Consider the following 17,551-nt stretch of genomic DNA (forward strand, 5'->3'; position numbering starts at 1 on the left):
GTATACCTATTGAGAAGAATGAACTTGGATGTATTAACTAAGATGTGGTTCTGTAATTAGACTTGAATCCTGGGAAGTCTGAAGAACACAACTTCATGTACATGTTCACAATTAATTAAATGCTACCTGGGCATACACCAAAGCAGATATATGGTGTTATACAGTACATATATATCTGGATGTCCAGGTTTTTAAACAACTGTAAATTAACTGCCTGTAGGTAGCCCTACTTAACTCCAAACAAATCTGTTTTCTCTGGTTTCTTAATAACATGGTTTTATTGTTCTTGAATGTGAAATAAAGTGAAAATACTTACTTAGGTGTCCATGGGGTTATTAAGTATGCAACACAATGTTTTACGTACATGGTCCTCTTAACCTTTTTTTAACTAATAACTTGAATTTTCTTTACTTTGAGGTTGAAAGTTCTGTACTTGTCACTCAAATTTATGTGACTGAATTCTTTTCTGGAGAGTAAAAGCTTCAGAATATGCTTAAGTGCTTTCATAGGTAATACATTTGATTCAATTATTGCAGTTTCCTATTTCACTATTTTGTATTGTGCTCAAAGCATGGATTCACTTATTCCTATTTTTTATGCCTTTTATAGGATCATCATGCACTATGTGTTTCACACAGAAATGACTGCCTTTATTTTTTTTTTCCTCCAGGCATCTTGACAAAGAGGATAAACAGATTATATTCCGTTTTGGTTTGAATATTAAAAAAGAATCAAAAGACTTGAATAAATCCAGTAATTTAAAAGCTTTCATAATGATTTAAATAAACAGCTGTTAAACCCACTATTAGTAACAATCACTTGGAATGACTTAGAATTAAATGTAAATTCAGGTATCATCTAAGATTATCAACAGTTGCTATACTTAAGCCTATAAGCCTTCAGAAAATGAAAGTCCTGTCAGTGCTGGATGTCACCAAACATGGGCTTTTTACCTTAAGATTATGAGTTAGATTATCAATTGTATTGTTTCAATTCATGTTTTTATAGGTGCAGAATGGAAGATGACCATATGTCTTAATTAAATAGTACCATGCAACTCTTGATTTAGGTCATGTTTTTTTGATTACATAAGTTAAAAAGATGTATATGCTCCTTTAATCAATCACATGTGTCTTCTATCAGCCAAGCAAGCAGGGGTAGGAGGGCCATCTGTTTTCTAGATTTTGGTACTGACCACCAATTACAAGTGCGTTAGTTACAAGGGCAAGGAAGATGATGTGTAAAGCTGCAGGAGAGTGAAGATACATGTTTCTCACATCTTTATCTCAATAAATTTAAATGAGGCACTATAAAAAGATTCTTAAGCAGCAATGAGAGGTGAAATTCTGGAAAAGCTATAACCGAGCACACAAGAGGGAACAAGGGAGTAATGCTTTGATATTTTTAGATGTCAGTTGCTGTGTTTATTGATGGGATTGTACAACAGAACAAAGTTTCTGAAGCTGGGAAAGGAAGCCTTAATATCATGCTTTAGGGCTGTTTTTGCTTCTGTTAAGGTCACCATTTACTGTTTTTTATGGATTGTGACTTAGCTTGTTGACATACTTTTGGTCTTCTAGTAAAATATCGGATGCAAAAAGACAAACTGTTCAGGTTATTAGCAGCATTCTTGTAATGAAAATCCTGAAGTGCCTAATGGTTGGGTCCTGCTTAGCCTTAAATTATCAGAAAGATTAGGACAGCAGAGGTTGCATCCCCATATGACGTATTGTATCTTGCTTTATTTTTCCTGTGAGGTGAGTTTGCTGTGTAACTTTCTTTTATTTAACTTCCCATTGTTACAAGAACTTAAAATATTTGCAACTAACTTGGTTTTATTTCTTGTCTGCATTTGGATTTAATTGCTCTTTTGTTCATTTTACTACAGTTTGATTGCTACTGGTTGTAAGAAAAAATTCGTATTTGTATTGTCATGTGGAATGCACATTCTGCAAACTTTTCTGAGCAAGTCATCTGAGCAACGGAGCAGTTGCTTGTTTGCTGTCAGTAAAGATGAAACTGAATGCAGTCACCCTTCCAGTGGTCCCTTTCAGTCTTGGGTTCCTAAGCTCAACCTTTTCAAAGGCTGTGGTAATTAGATCTTCAGATGGAGATGAAAGAAAAGGAATTGTGATTCTCAGGGTCACAAGGTCTCTAAGCCACTGATCTGCAGTGCTGCTCCATCCTCAGTTTTATATGCATGTTCCTTACTTGGGATGCAACATGCTGGGGAGTTGAATCTCCAGAGCTCAGATATTCTGCCTACTCTGTGGCTTTGTGCCCTTAAAAGTTTGTATCTATCCAGAAGAGTTGAGTAGAAATAAATGAACTGGCTGACACTCAGCCCAGAATGTTTGCATAATCAGGGAGAACATGCTGACAGCCTGGGGAGTGCTGGGAGGCAGCTGGAGGCCAGCTATCATACAGTACTGTGACCTGTCTTTCTTTGCAGTGATTCTGGAGGTCTCAGCTTCTAGAAGTATCTAGGCAGAAAATCAGTAGTACTGTGCTGATACATATGAAGTAGCAACTCTGATCAAGAAGCAGAAATGGTGAAGAGAGGAGAAGGGGCAATGCCTAGCAGAGTTAGCCAGCTTTTTGAGTCCCCATTGCAGTGGAGTTGTGTTAGACTTCTAGACTGTTCCTTGCTATGGGAGTCAGGACTTTTCCTTGGCTGCCAGAGTTAGTGTGCCTTCCAACCAAGTCATAATTCCGTTTTTTGAATTCTCTTGCCCCAGAAGCTACTACCCTGTTCTCCTTCTCACATGTACAGACGGGCAAATGTACTGGTAGTATAACTCAGAAGGTGCTCTTGTACACAAACCACTGCCATGTAAGTGATTAATTTTTGGGTGAGAAAATAGTCCCATCACTAGGCTATCCACTTACTTTAAGTGCAGCGTATGTTTACCTACCTTAAGGAAATAGATTCAGTGTATTGTAACAAAACAAATGAGCAAATGATGTAGCTTTATTTCTTAGTTTAGGCTTTCAATTAAAATATTTTTTGTAGACCAGTAACAAACATTTGTTTTCATAAAATTATTATAAAACAATAGACACCAGTTGTAAGTACTGAATTCAGTTGGATATTAGGCATACCTAGAAGAATGCAATGAAGTTCAAGGCTGTCAAGCCAATCAGGCCCCAATTTTTTCCCTAAGACAGCTAGCTCCATTTAATCAGATAATCGCAAAAATTTCACCTTGAGTTCTGTAAATTGAATGATTGTTTACATTGACACTGCAGGTTTGAAAGTCCTAGATTTCCATTTCATGTACTTACACATAGGTAAGACCATAAGAGACATTCAAGATCTAGATGAATTCTTTGCAATACAACTGTATAGGCTTAAAATATCTGTCCAGACATTATGCCTTAAATTTTCTGAATCTTTCGGTGAATCTTTTGCTCTGCTGGGATATGCATTTTTCCTCTACTCTTTTTTTTTTTTTTTTTTTTTAATTAATTTAATTTCATTTTTTTAACCCACTGTCATAATTAAGCTTTCTGAAGCTTTTAGCATTTTGATTGCTCTTCAGCATTTCAGGTTTTCTATGTCCTTAGAGAATTCCAGCATCCAGGTACATTTATTATAGCTGTGGGGTTTATAAATACAAATAGAAGGTCATTCTTTGCTATTAGGCTGCCTTTTTAGTCCCAGATAGATCAACACAATTGAATTAACTTAAAAGCGGAATCACTGTCTTTGCCATAGTTTGTTTTTTACTGTTGATTAGTCGGGTTGTTCCCCATATTGTACCAAGCCAAAAGCTCAAAACTTTTGTTTCTATTTGTCCAATTTAAAATTTTCTTTATGGTTCACATCTATATGTAGTTTTACTAATTAGAAAGAGTTGGTGTCATACTTCAGTGAAAGAGATCAGGGACAATATCTCTAGCCCATTAAGAGCTTATTACTTCTTCATACAGTTCAAAATCTCTTCACGCATTTTTAAGTATGAAAAACTACTATCTTGCAAGCGTAATGAGGCAGATATCTGCAAGAATCTGTGCTACAGAATGAATTGTTGTATCCCTGTTTCAGAACTGTTGTATGTGTCATTTACACCAGTGACTGCTACAAGCAGAAGGGAATAAATATTATATTAATGACTATGTTTGACAGCCTAGCTCCATAATCTGTTTTTCACTGAATTTTCCTTTTTATGCCAATAACTATGCTCTCATCTGGAAAAATTAGACTAAAGCAATTTTCCAAAAGCTATTAACAAGATTTTTAATATTAAGATGGCTGTATATCCTGATGTACTATGCCAAAACTAAGCTTGTGCTATGAAGCACTTGTCATGAAGTGGGGCACAGTTAGGATGTAATCTGGAGTTGCAGAGCATGGAGGAAAGCCTGCAGGCTTCAGGGGAGCATAGAGCTTCACTCAGGATGTGGCGTTCTTGTCACCAAGTTTCTACCAGCTTTAACTAGGGTGATGTTTGCACTGATACTTTCTGAAGTTGGTGGAATAAAGTAAAACCTTGCCTGATTTCAATTTTTCACTATTTGGATGATTGTTGATTCTTGAAAGACCTGACAAAATGTGGAGATCTGTGTATCCATATACTTTTTCTGACGTTTCACATCCAGGAAACAAAATAAATTATCTTGTAGATCAAATGAAAAATATTTTTCCTACCTGTTCAAGCCCATCTTTCTTTAAAAATCCTGTTTGTTTTTGACTTGAGGTAGCTTTGACCAGTATTATTTGGTAGTCGGACACTATGGTTATAGGAACTGCAAAACATGAATCTATATTCTTGTGTGGCATAGCCAGCACATGCTTCCATCTGAACTCTTGTATGTAGGTCTTAACAAAAGTTAATTACGACCTTTTAAAAAACCTTTAGACCAAAACCTTTAGACAGTGGCATAGAGTTCTATGTATAAAAACCTTTGGGACTTCCTCAGAACGATATAAAGTCCCCTGCAATCCACAGATTTCACAAGTTCGTGTAATGATTTTCTGTCAAGATAACTTACATGACTGCAGAATTTTCAGAAGGAAACTTGCCTTTTTTTTTAGACTAAGCTGAAGAATGAAGTTTAAGCATCTTTTTTCAAAGAAGATTTGTTAATATTCTCTAGAATCCAATTACACAATTTGTAGAAAGTCCCTAGAATAGCAAAATTGTTATGTTTAAGTTCTGGGTAAGTGTCTTTCATAAATATCCATTGAAATTAGCTATAGCAGAGTGATGTGGAAGCAGAAGCATTTACATGTGCACTGACATCCAGGCAGGCTAAGATAGCAGTGTGTCATGTTTTGTTTTTACCGAGACACTGTGCCGTGCATGGATGATGAACATTTAATGGTGTGGTAAAGTTGGATCCTAAACTTCTAAAACTTTGGCAGAGATGTTTTGATGAACTGAAACAAAGGGTCTGCCTTGCTGCAGCTCTGCCTTACCACTAACTTCCAGTAAATTGTCATGCATCCTTCTTCCTCCTTTTCATCCCAAACAGAAATTAAAAACATAATGTCACTTACTGGTTCAATGAATTTAACTCTTTTATACATACAAACATAAATAAATTGGTAGATACTGACTCCCATTTGTGACCAGAAGTCCAAAGTATCTTAAAAAAATATACTTCTAACATATTATGAAAGAAAAAGAAATGAACTCTTCCTGTCTGTCTCTGTGTTCATATCTGTGTGGAAAAAGAAATCCAAACCACAGAAACACCTGTTGGCCAAAATGGGTAATATAATCCATAAATTACATAGATCATCAGAGAATACATTATTGGGTAACGTAGTACTCTATTGGCCATGGCTAAATGCAGCCTCCCTGTTGACATTTCAGTTTTTACTCCTGCACGAGCTTTGAAGTCAGCAAATAATTGTCACTTTAGCACCCTTTAGTGATGTTTAATCAAAGACGGAAAAGAAACCCAAACAAACAAAGCCCCTCTATTTAGTCTTCATTCAGTACTCAAATTTGGATATGAGAAGATGTTTATTTTTTCACTCATTGTAATTTTTTGCATACTGTTATAGTTAGAATGAATAGATCTTTATACAACACATTTTAGTTTTCCATATCAAATGCCTTGAATTGTCATGCTAATTAGCACAGACAAATCTGCTTTTCATTCATTTTATCTATATTTTGTCATACAAATCCTTGTTTTACCATTACTTCAAATTTACATAATCACAAGGTTTTGAATGAATGTAGCTTAATAATAATTTGTTTTAATAAAAACTACTGTAAGTAGTTACTATTCTGCATTTAAGAGTTGCAGTGTATGTACACAAGAAATGGTGTTTTGCCAGTGGATATTGCTTCTCATCTGTTGTATCTAATACTGCTTCTTTTGTCCATATACAGGGGTTTTTTTAGTACTTTCTAAAATATTATTCATCCGAAAAAGTCATTAATCAAAGGGATTAAAAAGTAATTGGCTATTTATTTTAGAGAGATTGACAAGATTTTTTAAAATATGTCTTTATATTCACTTGTTAAAGCTTTGAATAAATGCATGACAATAGTGCAGTTTTTCAAAGACTTAAGGTAGGGCTAGCATTTCCTGTTGGTATTTGAAATAGGGGAAAGTTGATAATTTAAAATTCTTTCAAAGTTTTTAAAATAGAACTTTATTTTAAAATAGAGGAAAAATGCAGAAGAACGTTCAGGACAAGCTGTACTATTTTCCTGAATCACAGAAATGTAATTTAAACTTTGCATTTAGGCAGCTGTTCAAAAATCTTGGTTCAATTTGATTTCTCACAGTCATTGTGAGTTCTTAGGTTTTGCCTGGAAAAAACGTAAAATTTCATACTTAGGTTGTAAGGCTTGGATTCCATTAAGTCTCATCAGCAGTGGTTGTCTCATATCTTTGAACATCCATCTTTCTCTTTCTGATCAAATTTCCTCGTGACAAATAGGTAAATTGGGGTGAGGAGGACAATAACTGAGAAGGAGGTAATATGTCAACTAGCTAGGACTTTTTGAAGTCTAATGAATGATTTTTCACATTAGGGTCCTTGGGCTTTCTGGAAGAAATCATTTTCTGGGAGCACACATAATTTCTAAGACAATGCATGCTGAAGAAACCAGGATGGGCTATAGTGTATGGTGTTTATAAAAAGAGAATCTCAAAATATTCTGTGCCTCCAGTGGAAAAGTTTGAAAAATACTGATCTGAAATTCTACTTTAAAAGGTGTTTCAGTGCAGTTTGTCCAAAGTTGCTGTGTAGATATTCTGTAGGAGTGCTTCCAATGTGTACAGAAGGCAGAAATGTACTTGAGATTCTGGCACAGCCCTTGTTTTCCAAAAATGCAGTGCAAATTCACAAAGAAGTCTAACAAGGAATAACAAACTAAAACAAGCATCTTGGTTAGACATACCTATATATCCATTATGAGAACATGCTGAGATTGTTTCATACTAGTAATTCAGTGTTTTACCAAGAAATCCTGTCAGTCTTGTATAAATTACCTTTTTCACTGTTGTCGTTCTTCCCTTTCATCCTTCTGTTTCACTTCACGTGGCTGGACTTTGTACCTATATACTGATAAGTACACAGCCATCTTGTTTGCGTAGGAGAGGCAAAAACTGAAACGTTTTCATGCTGCAAGGTAAAATACCTTTTCTGCCCCAAAGTCTGTCATTTATATATGGCTTAATTGTAAATATTGGGGTAATATGTAGTGGAGTTCATAATCTTTCACAGCTCAAAAAAATTGTTCATGGCAGGAAGTTAGCAGTTATGAGAAATAAAAACGTGTTTTCTTTTCTGCATTAACTTAATGCAATGTGTTTTATACAATGAAAAGGAGATTGCTGAAACCATACACTTATGTCTGTAAGATAGTATCAAATATAGTGGCAAATTATTTTGTAACAGAATGCACTTTGTTATCAGGTATTGCAATGGAATAGAACATTCCCTTCCTTGAACAGATTAAAAAGAGTATAAGCATAACTTGAATTGTGAAAGCATTTTGAAGAAAATGGAAAGCAGGGTCTTTTATGAACTAGATTTTCCAGCTGTGCCACAGCAGTTTTCTTCTTAGCACTTAAGCTCTAGTTGTTTAAAAAGTAATGCTACAAGTGTATGTAATTTTGATTATGGAGTGTGTTTCAAGGACCAAATGGAAATGAATTGTTAAATAGTTTTTGAGAGGGGTAGGTTCTGAAATAAGCTTGTAGTTTTGAAGTGACTGGTTCATGTGCAGTGTATGTAATCTGAAAAAGTCCATTCAGTTCAAAGCTGGAAGCTTGCAAGACTTGACTGTAACTTTTAAAGGGATATTAAATAAACATAATATTTTCTTTGTAACCTCAAACACATTCAGCTTGCAAACTGGGAGTAAACACAGCGGCTGAGGGGAGAGTATCTGGAAGAGGAATCTCTGAGATAGAGGAGAATGGCAAAGAGTAATAGAGAAAGGGAAAAGGTAAGGAAAAAATCATCACTTCTGGATAGGTTATATCTGCCAGACTTAAACAAAAAAATTGCATCTGAGCAACCATACTGAGACAGGAAGAAAGAAGATGAAAGAGAAGCCTATAGAACTGAAACAAGTGTTGGAACAGAATCTGACCATACATATTGTTTGCTATGTAGCTTTGTAGTGACTCATTAATAATATGTATTCCATACATCCTGTTTTCTCACAGACATTTATTTTGCTTTTGCCCTTAGGATGCTCTGTAGGTGGATTTTAGTAAGACCTCTGTTAGAGCCCCATCAGTCCAAGAGCTGCGGCTGCGCTAACAGAGGGAGAGCCCCAGTCGCCAGTAGGGAGCACTGTGTGGTGCTGGCCCGTGGAAGAGCCTGTGTTGAGGGAAGTCATGGAGGAGGCAGGCAGCAAGGCACAGCAGCATTGAAAGCAGTGACTAGTGCTAGAGAGGCAGTGAAAATAGCAGCACCTGGGCAAGCAGAATTGGAGGAGTTGAGACGCTGCATGCAAAAGGTATTTACATCGATGGCACACTGATACGGGATTCTTGAGTAAGAAGGGATTTGAAATAGGGTAGGGCATGGTTTAGAAAGATTAGGATTGCAGAAGAGTTAGTGGGGTGGCTTCTTGATTGTGTGAGCGGAAGTTTGGAGATGAGGAGGAATGAAATAAAAGTAGTTCGGATGAGAAGTGAGAGGAGGACTACAGGACAATTGAGATGGCTTTTTAAAAAGTGCTTAACAAGAATTGTGACTATGGCACTCTAGGCTTTGAACACATAAGTTTTAAGAGTTTCAGGTACGCAATGACACTGATTTTGGATTTTTTTGCATCCTGGACAAATGTTTCAAATTTGGTGCAAAAATGGCCTCTTCTTTTTGTCTACCATGTTAAAGAATCAGTTGATCAGCCATACTCATAAGGAAATATTAGGGTACAGAGCTCAAACAGATCTGTTTTTCCCTGTTATTGTTTGTATTCTGCACTGCTGACAGAAGTGACTATTATGATGAAGAAAACTAGAAGCTATTGACATGGGTTAGTCACTTAAAAGAGTAACTCTTAGCATCACATCTCAAAGTCCTATATTATTATAATAGACAACTGAGTATGTTCTCTAGTATAGCAGTTGTCTAATAGCAGTGAAGTATTGTCCTGAAAAAAGGCATTTTGGACAGAGGAATTGATATGTTCTTTCTCATTGATGAGCAGAATCCATTCTTTAAAAACAAGGTTGTATCGTACCTAAAGGCACAAAGCAAAGGAAAACATATTTTCTTAAAAACTTATTTAAAAACATTCTCATACAATTGGAAAAGCACATTATTTGCTTCAGAAATACTGGCGGCATGCTCCAGACCAAGCCAAAAGATAATGAGACCCCTGGAGCTATTACTGAGAAACTTTCAAATGTTAATGAAATAGCTAATGCTGGTGTACCACAAGCAAAGGTGTGCCATAAGAAAATAAAAAAATGCCTTTCCTAAATACCTTTAGTTTATTTATCATCTTAAAATATCTTAGAAAATAAGGTGAAAATGAAATAAATTGCTATAGTTCTGAGCTAGTGCTAATTCATTTTGTCGTGTTGGGATTTCGCCTCAGCTCCTATGTGCAAAAAATGCTGTTCTGTTTTAATAGCAAGAATTTGCAAGATTCATGGAGTTCCTGTGTAAGCAAGAAGTAAAGAACTAGAGAAAAGGGGAGGAAGGAAGAGAAGGAGCAAGAGTTTCTTCTTACACAGGGCAGAACAAACCCAAATACCTCTGGCTTAAATTGCTGCTTTTCCTGTATTGCTGTAATACAATATTTGCATTTCTACACTGCTTATTCAGGTATTCTTATTTTCTGTCTGTCTATAAGGATCCACTTTTCCTCTTCTTGTATCATAGTATTATATTATATAATTATAATTATAGTCTTACATATTTTTAGTCTTAGAATTATTTGCAGTTTCTCGTATCCATCATTTTAAGACATACATTTTAATTTTTACTTAATCCTATGATATTTAAAGTCTATGCCTCAAATATTTTGCCAAGCTAAGTGTAGTCACTTTTTTTTTAATTATTGATGGGAAAGTCAGTTATTCTTTTGTAGGATTATTGAAATTAGTCAATGATCAAATCTTTGGAATTGGAATACTGATTTGATTAATGTGTACATATCTTGTTTTGTAAATGCCTTTTGTCTGCCACATTTTTTATCAGACTCTTAATCTATGTAGTTTGCGATCAGACAGCTATATAGCCACTATGCACGTCATCATCCTTCTTTTCCTAATTGTAGGAATGTTCTTTCTAGGGTAAATATTTTCCTGGTTTATAGGACCTCCAGATTTCATGATCCTTACATATTGTTTTCAATTTTGTTTTGCAATGATTGTATTTTATTTTTAAGCTGTTTCATACTTTTACTGTTTAGTGAATAATGCTGGTGGAGTATCTCTTCATTAAACGCGGTTAGAAAATTATGTACCTTCTTACTTCCTCCTTCCTCCCTTTTCTGAAGCTCTTTTTTCATTATGTTATTTGGGGGGGAAATATAAATGGTGAATGGATAATTCAAAAGCTATTATCTTTGTTTTAATTTTGCATTAGGTGCTAAAATTTGGGTAATTTGAGAGTTAATCTTTTAACAGAAGTGAAAATAATGCAGTAAAAATATCTCCCAGCCCAAAAGAATTAAAAAAAAAGTGGGTTTTTTTCACCTAGTAAATGCTGAACAGGCTATTTTTCATGTTTAAAAGTAAGGGACAACAATTTCACTTTTAAATTGTCTCATTAAAAAAAGAAAAAAACTGTGTTTTGGTTTAAACCCACTTTTTTTCCTGCTAGAAAGACTTTTGTCAAAAAAATTCCAAACAATTTCATTCATAACCATTTGTGGAATGAGGACAACATTCCACAAATACTAGTTGTAGGACAAAAGTAACGTAAACCAGATTTTCCAGTTTTAGAAACTGTCGGGAAGGAGCTTGGTCTTTAATAAGCCACTGCTTGTCTATTTTTAATTTCTCTTAGCCATGCAAATTAAGAGGAAGGCGAAGCTGTTTGTTTATGTCCTGTGAGCCTCCTGCTTGTAGCAGCAGCACCATAAAGTCAGTTTATCTCAAGTTATTTTTTGCTTAATGAGCTTTGCCATTTCTCTCCCTGGTAAAAAGTTCACTTTTTATATCTAGATGGATTCAATAACAGCAAAGAAATTTTTGGCTCCTGCTGATCAATGAAAGTAATTTGCCACTGGATCCATTTATTCCTTTTCATTTTAAATGGGGTGGACTGGCCCTGGCTAACAGCCAAGAACTCACTCAGCTGCTCACTCCTTTCCTTCCCTAGGGATATGGGGAAAAAATAGTAGGAACGTGAGTGAGAAAACTGGTGGTGAAATAAAGACAGGAAAATCCCTGTCACAGGCAAAACCACTTGGGGAATACAAGATAATGTATTGATAGCTATCATAAATGTTTAACTGGTTGGAGTATTGGGAAACAAAACAAAACAAAAAAAGGACAAACATTTAATCTTACAGGAAAAACCGTTTTCCTCCCACTCTCCCAGGTTCAACTTCAGATTCCACTCTTTCAGTTTCCTAGTCTCCACATCTTCACTCCAGACACCTCCTCCTGCTGTGTTACTGCTGCAGATTGTGCCCAGTCCCTTCAGGGAGGCACTGGGTAGCACGCAAGGCTGTAGTCAGTGCTTGGCTGTTTTCCTGTGCTACTCCTTGTTGCTTCATGCACCACAGTGCCTTTGATGATTAGAATGAATGAATTTCCCATGGTGTGAGGGGATAAGGAGAACTTGTAAGATACTTGTACATGTGAGTGGTGTCATGACCATAGTGTTCACTGTCCATGTGACTTGCTGAGCAGTGCCCATGGCCAGTAACAGACTTTTTTTTACCATGTATCAGGAACTGAAATGTTTTTTCTTCTGTGACAAGGACCTCATGAAGGAAGGTAACAGGATCTAGTGGTCAGTGGTGAGTCACAGGGTGTTTTGGTTGCCTTGTGTGTGCCACTTGTAGGAAAGGTAGGCAGGGAGTAGACGGGCTGAGCTCACAGTCTGTTGGCTGGTCATCTCTGACAAGAGCTTCTTGATGTATCATCCTGCTTGAATAAATTCTGTTCTTTTAGAACTATGTCAAAATAAAGTTTATTCTTCCAATCAGATTTGTGACTGTAATCTAAACACATGTTGGCTATAGCTGACTTCAGTTAGAGAATTACCAATATTCCTATAAAATAATCATTGCTGTTGGATCTATCACTCTTGTCTCTTTTGTTTTAGAATAATGAAAGAATAAAATATTTAAGATGGAATATTCGTCATATTGCTGTACAATCTGGAAAGAAAAAATACCTAAATGAATCCCTTGGAGGAAAATTTTGCTAATACTCATGAGGAATTGTCCCCAGTTCTTAGATTTCTAATAGGAATTACTACTCACAGAATAAGAAATTGTTACACCAGTAAGGTTGGTAGAACACATTGTACTAATTAAAAAACCTCATGTTTGTTTATTACCAAAAGGTGGGGGTTTTTTCATATTTCATGCTGAGAGCATACAGGCAATCCATCATCAGGGTGGGATTTATTTCATGTAACTATTACTTTTGCATAAATCTAGTCAAAACTAGGTGTTAAGGCTTTCTAGTCTGTGGAAAAAGGTCATGAGCATCCCTTCCAAAATTTTTATACCAGTCTTCAGAAAAAAACTCTTAAGGTACCTATATCTTGCTATTAATTAAAAAGAAAGCTTAGGTAATTAGCTCAGACTAAATGCCAAACTTAAAGATTAATAGATTCAGATGGATTGGTTTGCACCACCATGAATGCCTATTTGCTGTGGGCCATATAGGTACATAAATTCTACATAGGTAAAATCACTATTCATTCAATTTAGCCTTGTCTTAATTTTTCTATCTGGTACAATCAGCATTACTGAGAGTGTTATCATAATGAAAGTATAAATAACAGAACTGGTATAAAAATATTCTTTGAGAACAAACTAGTTCAAATGCCTTTTTCTTTAAATGAAGCCTCATTTTGGAAATAGCATAACATATTGGGTCATTTTGTTGATGTGTTACTTGCTAGCCTTGTAGCCTTAAGAAAAATTAACTGGCCATTTCCCTCCAATTTTCTCTGGTAAGCCACCACTCTGTCTAGAAAAATGATTGTAGGTAGAGGAATATGGTGTTACAAAATCCAAAATTTGATCTTGACAGACTCCAGAGGATTCCATTAAGTAATTCAAGGGAGAGAGGTGGGTTTTGGTTGGGGTTAAGTGTCTGGGTTTGTGGGGTTTTTTTTTTTCTGTTTGGTTTCATGTTTTCCTCTGACAGACATTCAAAGGCTACCATTTCAGTGAAAAGGTACTGCTTTCAAATTGAAGGAAAATAAAATTCATTGTTAGGTGGTTGGTTATGCTACTGTCCCTTCAGTGACTTACAGCAGGAGTTAAATACCAACTTTCAAATCTCTGTACTGTCCCTGTGAAGGCAGTGTGTTGGTTGAGTGTTTTAGTCCAGTATTACTTGTAGTTAGAACTTCAGTTTAGTTTCTTTTAAAACACTGCAATGAATTTGAATGGAAACTCAAAGGAGACTTGTTTGGCTGCAGTTAGGCAAAAGTTTGTAAGCAGTCAGTGAGATGAAGCTGTGGTTTTTATGTTGTCCAGTTCAAATGGATGTAAACCGTTAATTTTATGTGTAGGAGTCACAATCCTGCAGAACTTTACAGTCCTTATCTGCTTGCATCACTCTAAAGTGCAAAATTTTTGGCACGTAAGTTCTTCCACATGTCCATTTGACACTCTTGAAGAAGGCATTGTCAAAAATAGTAATTTCACTCAACATCTGTGTATATTAAAATAACCTTGACTCAATGTCTTTCAAAATTTTTAAGTAAGCTAAATTTCATGGCTGAGTTTAGGTAAGCCCTCAAAGTATGTAAGAAAGATTTATTTTAGTTGTTTTGGATACTTATATCTAGTCTCCAGGAAGTGACATGACATAGTCACTAATAGTCATGATTGGCTTTTTTTTTTTTTCATTATTTTAAAAGATTTTTTATTCTGAGGGTGGTGCATAACTGGCAAATAAGATTACTACCTGTTTTACTTCAAGGATCTTCCTTACGTTACTGACCAGAGCCCATAACCAAAATCAACTTTTTAATGAGCGTTTGGCTAATGGAGAATATTGTGAAAGAGTAGCAGGGTAAAAATGTATGTGCTCTGTGTATTTAATTATATAGGATTTTTATTACAAATAAAATAATGACATTATATTACAAAATATTATATTTTACTCCAGTCAGGTTATAATTTGCTCCCAGAAAGAATATTTATTTATTACTAACGCTGCTTTTAAGTTTTGTAATTTAGTTGAGACAAAAGTAGAAAATACTTTAGAGACCATTTTAAAACAATACTTAAACGAAACTTAGATCTGATAAGGGCTCTGTGGCTTCATCTCTATTAAATTCAGATTCAATAATTATTTGCAATTAAGAAACAGGATTATTTGTTTTAATGTTTTTCACAGCTTATATTAAGTGAAATTTTCTTGCAGTGAGACAACTTTTAGTCAATTAAATGCAGCTTTTCATATATATATATATATATAGTTAAGATACATACTGATATATAATGAAAATCTTCAGAAAAGCAGTTATATTGCATCAAAGATTCAGCAGATGTTACTGACTTGTAAAAGAAGAATTAAGCAAAGAGAGAATTTAGCAAATCTTAAACTGATGCCAGAAAATAATCAATTATACATATTACTTTGCCATTTCTTAAAATTTAAAAGCTTACTGGTTTGGATTGGGGTTTTTTTGTTTCTCACTAAGCTGAAGAATTTTCTTTGTAGAATCTTATGGAGGGCAGGGTTTTCTCTAGTTTGTTTACATTGTGATTTTTTATGACTAGAGAAATTTTTGGAGTTTAAGCATTCAGTTAAACAAAGTACTTTTTTTTTCTTTTATTTGCACACTGCTTAAGGATAACACAGCATTTTCTAATGAGGTCAGTGTCTTTAAATGTTGCTTATTTCATTAAAAAACACTGTACCTTCAAGGATAATGTATATTAAGCATTTTCTCAAAGGGATCTGTTATATTAAAAGAGTAGTTTACAGATAAATTGCTTAATCAAAGTTAATAAAAATGCTGAGGTGTTTCAGTTGGGAAGGGATGTTTGAAAGACTTTCATTGCTCTTGTAAAGATTCATGTGTCTGTAGTAGTCAGGTGATTATCCAGCACACAGCTGGATAAACATATCATGTGATGGGTGAGTAATTGGCTCATGGGTCAGGTGCAAAGGGTTATGCAAAGGGTTGCAGGGTGCCATTAGACTGGTGACCTGTTGCTAGAGTGGGGTTTCACAGGGCTCCATCTTAGGCCCAGTACTCTTCGGTATCTTCATAAACAATGCAGAACTGGAAAGTATACTAAATAAGCTTGCCAATGCTAAATTGGGAGGAGCTGTTGACTACCTTGAAGGCAGAGAAGCCCTGCAGAGACCTCAGTAAATTAGAGGACAGAGCAATCACCAATCATGTAAGGGTCAGGTGCCAGATTCTGCACCTGGGATGATGCAACCCTAGATGTACAAACATACTGGGAAAGGAGAGGTTGGAAAGCAGTGCCAGGAAAGGGACCTGGGGATCCTGGTCGATGACAAGCTGAACATGAGCCAGCAGTGTCCTGGCAGCTAGGAGGGCCAACCCTGTCCTGGGGGCATCAGGCACAGCATGGCCAGCTGGGCAAGGGAGGGGATTGTGACCTCTGCTCTGCACTGGGGCAGCCTCACCTCCAGTGCTGGGGGAAAATTTGGGTGCCACAGTATGAGGAAGACATTAAACTATTAGGGAGAGTCCAAAGGAGGGCAACAAGGATGGTGAAGGGCTTTGAGGTGAAGCCATATGAGGGGCAGCTGAGATCACTTGGTCTGTTCAGCCTGGAGGAGACAGAAGGGGAGACCTAATTGCAGTTACAACTTCCTCATGAGGGAAAGAGGAGGATCCCTCTGGTGATCAGTGACAGAACTTGAGAGAATGGCCTGAAGCTGTACCAGGGGTGGTTTATGTTGCATAATAGAAAAGGTTCTTCACAAAGAAGATGGTTGGGCAATGAAACAGGCTTCCTGAGGAAGTGGTCACAGGACCAAGCCTGATAGAATTCAGGAATTGTTTGGATAATACTCTTGGGCACGTGGTGTGACTCTTGGGGATGTGCTGTCCAAGCCTGGAATTAGACTTTGATGAACCTTGTAGGTCCCCAGCTTAGGATATTCTATAGTTCTATGACAGCTATATCTTGAGTCAATTATCCTGATTTAAGTAAAATAAAATAAAAAGGCAACTCTTTGACCAGCATTTGTTACAGAAAATTGAAACTTAAAAGAAGTGTTTGGTGATATAGTGGATTGTATCTGTTTGGGGCTTTTCTTTCATTATACTTCGGGGTTTTAAAATTCTAATTAAAAATATGTATTAGAATCCCAAAAATACAATTTAGAGATATGTAGAAAAAGTTGGACCTGTCTATGTGCTGCCACATACATGTGTATATATGTATATTGATTGTATATTGACACATCTGTGTGTGTATGCAGGCATGTCTATAGGTTCCTGTACAGTGATTAAAGTATTGTAAGTTGAAATGGGATATGTGAAATACAAATTCTTATGTGCCTTTTGTTTAGATTAAGCACCTCTTGAATCTATTCAACTTATATTACCTTAGAAAGGAAGAAGCTACTTATATCATGGGGAAAGTGAAGCAGAGTTTGAAAATTGCACATATGTATCCCACATGCAAAAAAGAAGGAAAAATGTTGCCAGATAAATGTGAAACACAAGCCTTCAAAGGTGATGTCTACTGAAGGAACATTTAAAGAGTGTTATGGAAGTAAAAAAATAAAATAAAATTGTTTCAATGCAAAAAAACAAACCAAACCAAAAGTTAGTTAAAAATACACTGTAACAAATCCATGAAGGTTTAAAGATCCACAAAGAGATATTCATTATAATGTTGTCCTCTCCAAAATGCCTTTAATGTTGACTGGAAAAAGCTAAAAGGGTGTGCTACTAAAATTTTTTTTTTGCCCT

General features: G+C 35.8%; 1 protein-coding gene across 8 annotated transcripts in view; it reads left to right on the forward strand.

Annotated features, from left to right (window-relative positions):
- STS (steroid sulfatase) overlaps nt 1–17,551 on the forward strand; it is a 138,225-nt gene that overhangs the window by 2,896 nt on the left and 117,778 nt on the right. For 4 of the 8 annotated variants that reach the window (XM_040056437.1, XM_040056442.1, XM_040056444.1 and 1 more), the window contains exon 1: nt 427–509. The exons of the other annotated variants lie outside the window; for them this stretch is intronic. In XM_040056437.1, coding sequence (XP_039912371.1) covers nt 490–509 — 20 coding nt within the window. In that variant the 5' untranslated portion in view covers nt 427–489. Of the gene's footprint in view, nt 1–426; nt 510–17,551 lie in introns of those variants that run through there. 8 annotated transcript variants of the gene reach the window in all.

The sequence above is a fragment of the Hirundo rustica genome, chromosome 2 (genome assembly GCF_015227805.2).
Source record: "Hirundo rustica isolate bHirRus1 chromosome 2, bHirRus1.pri.v3, whole genome shotgun sequence".
In the NCBI taxonomy this organism is placed as follows: Eukaryota; Metazoa; Chordata; class Aves; order Passeriformes; family Hirundinidae; genus Hirundo; species Hirundo rustica.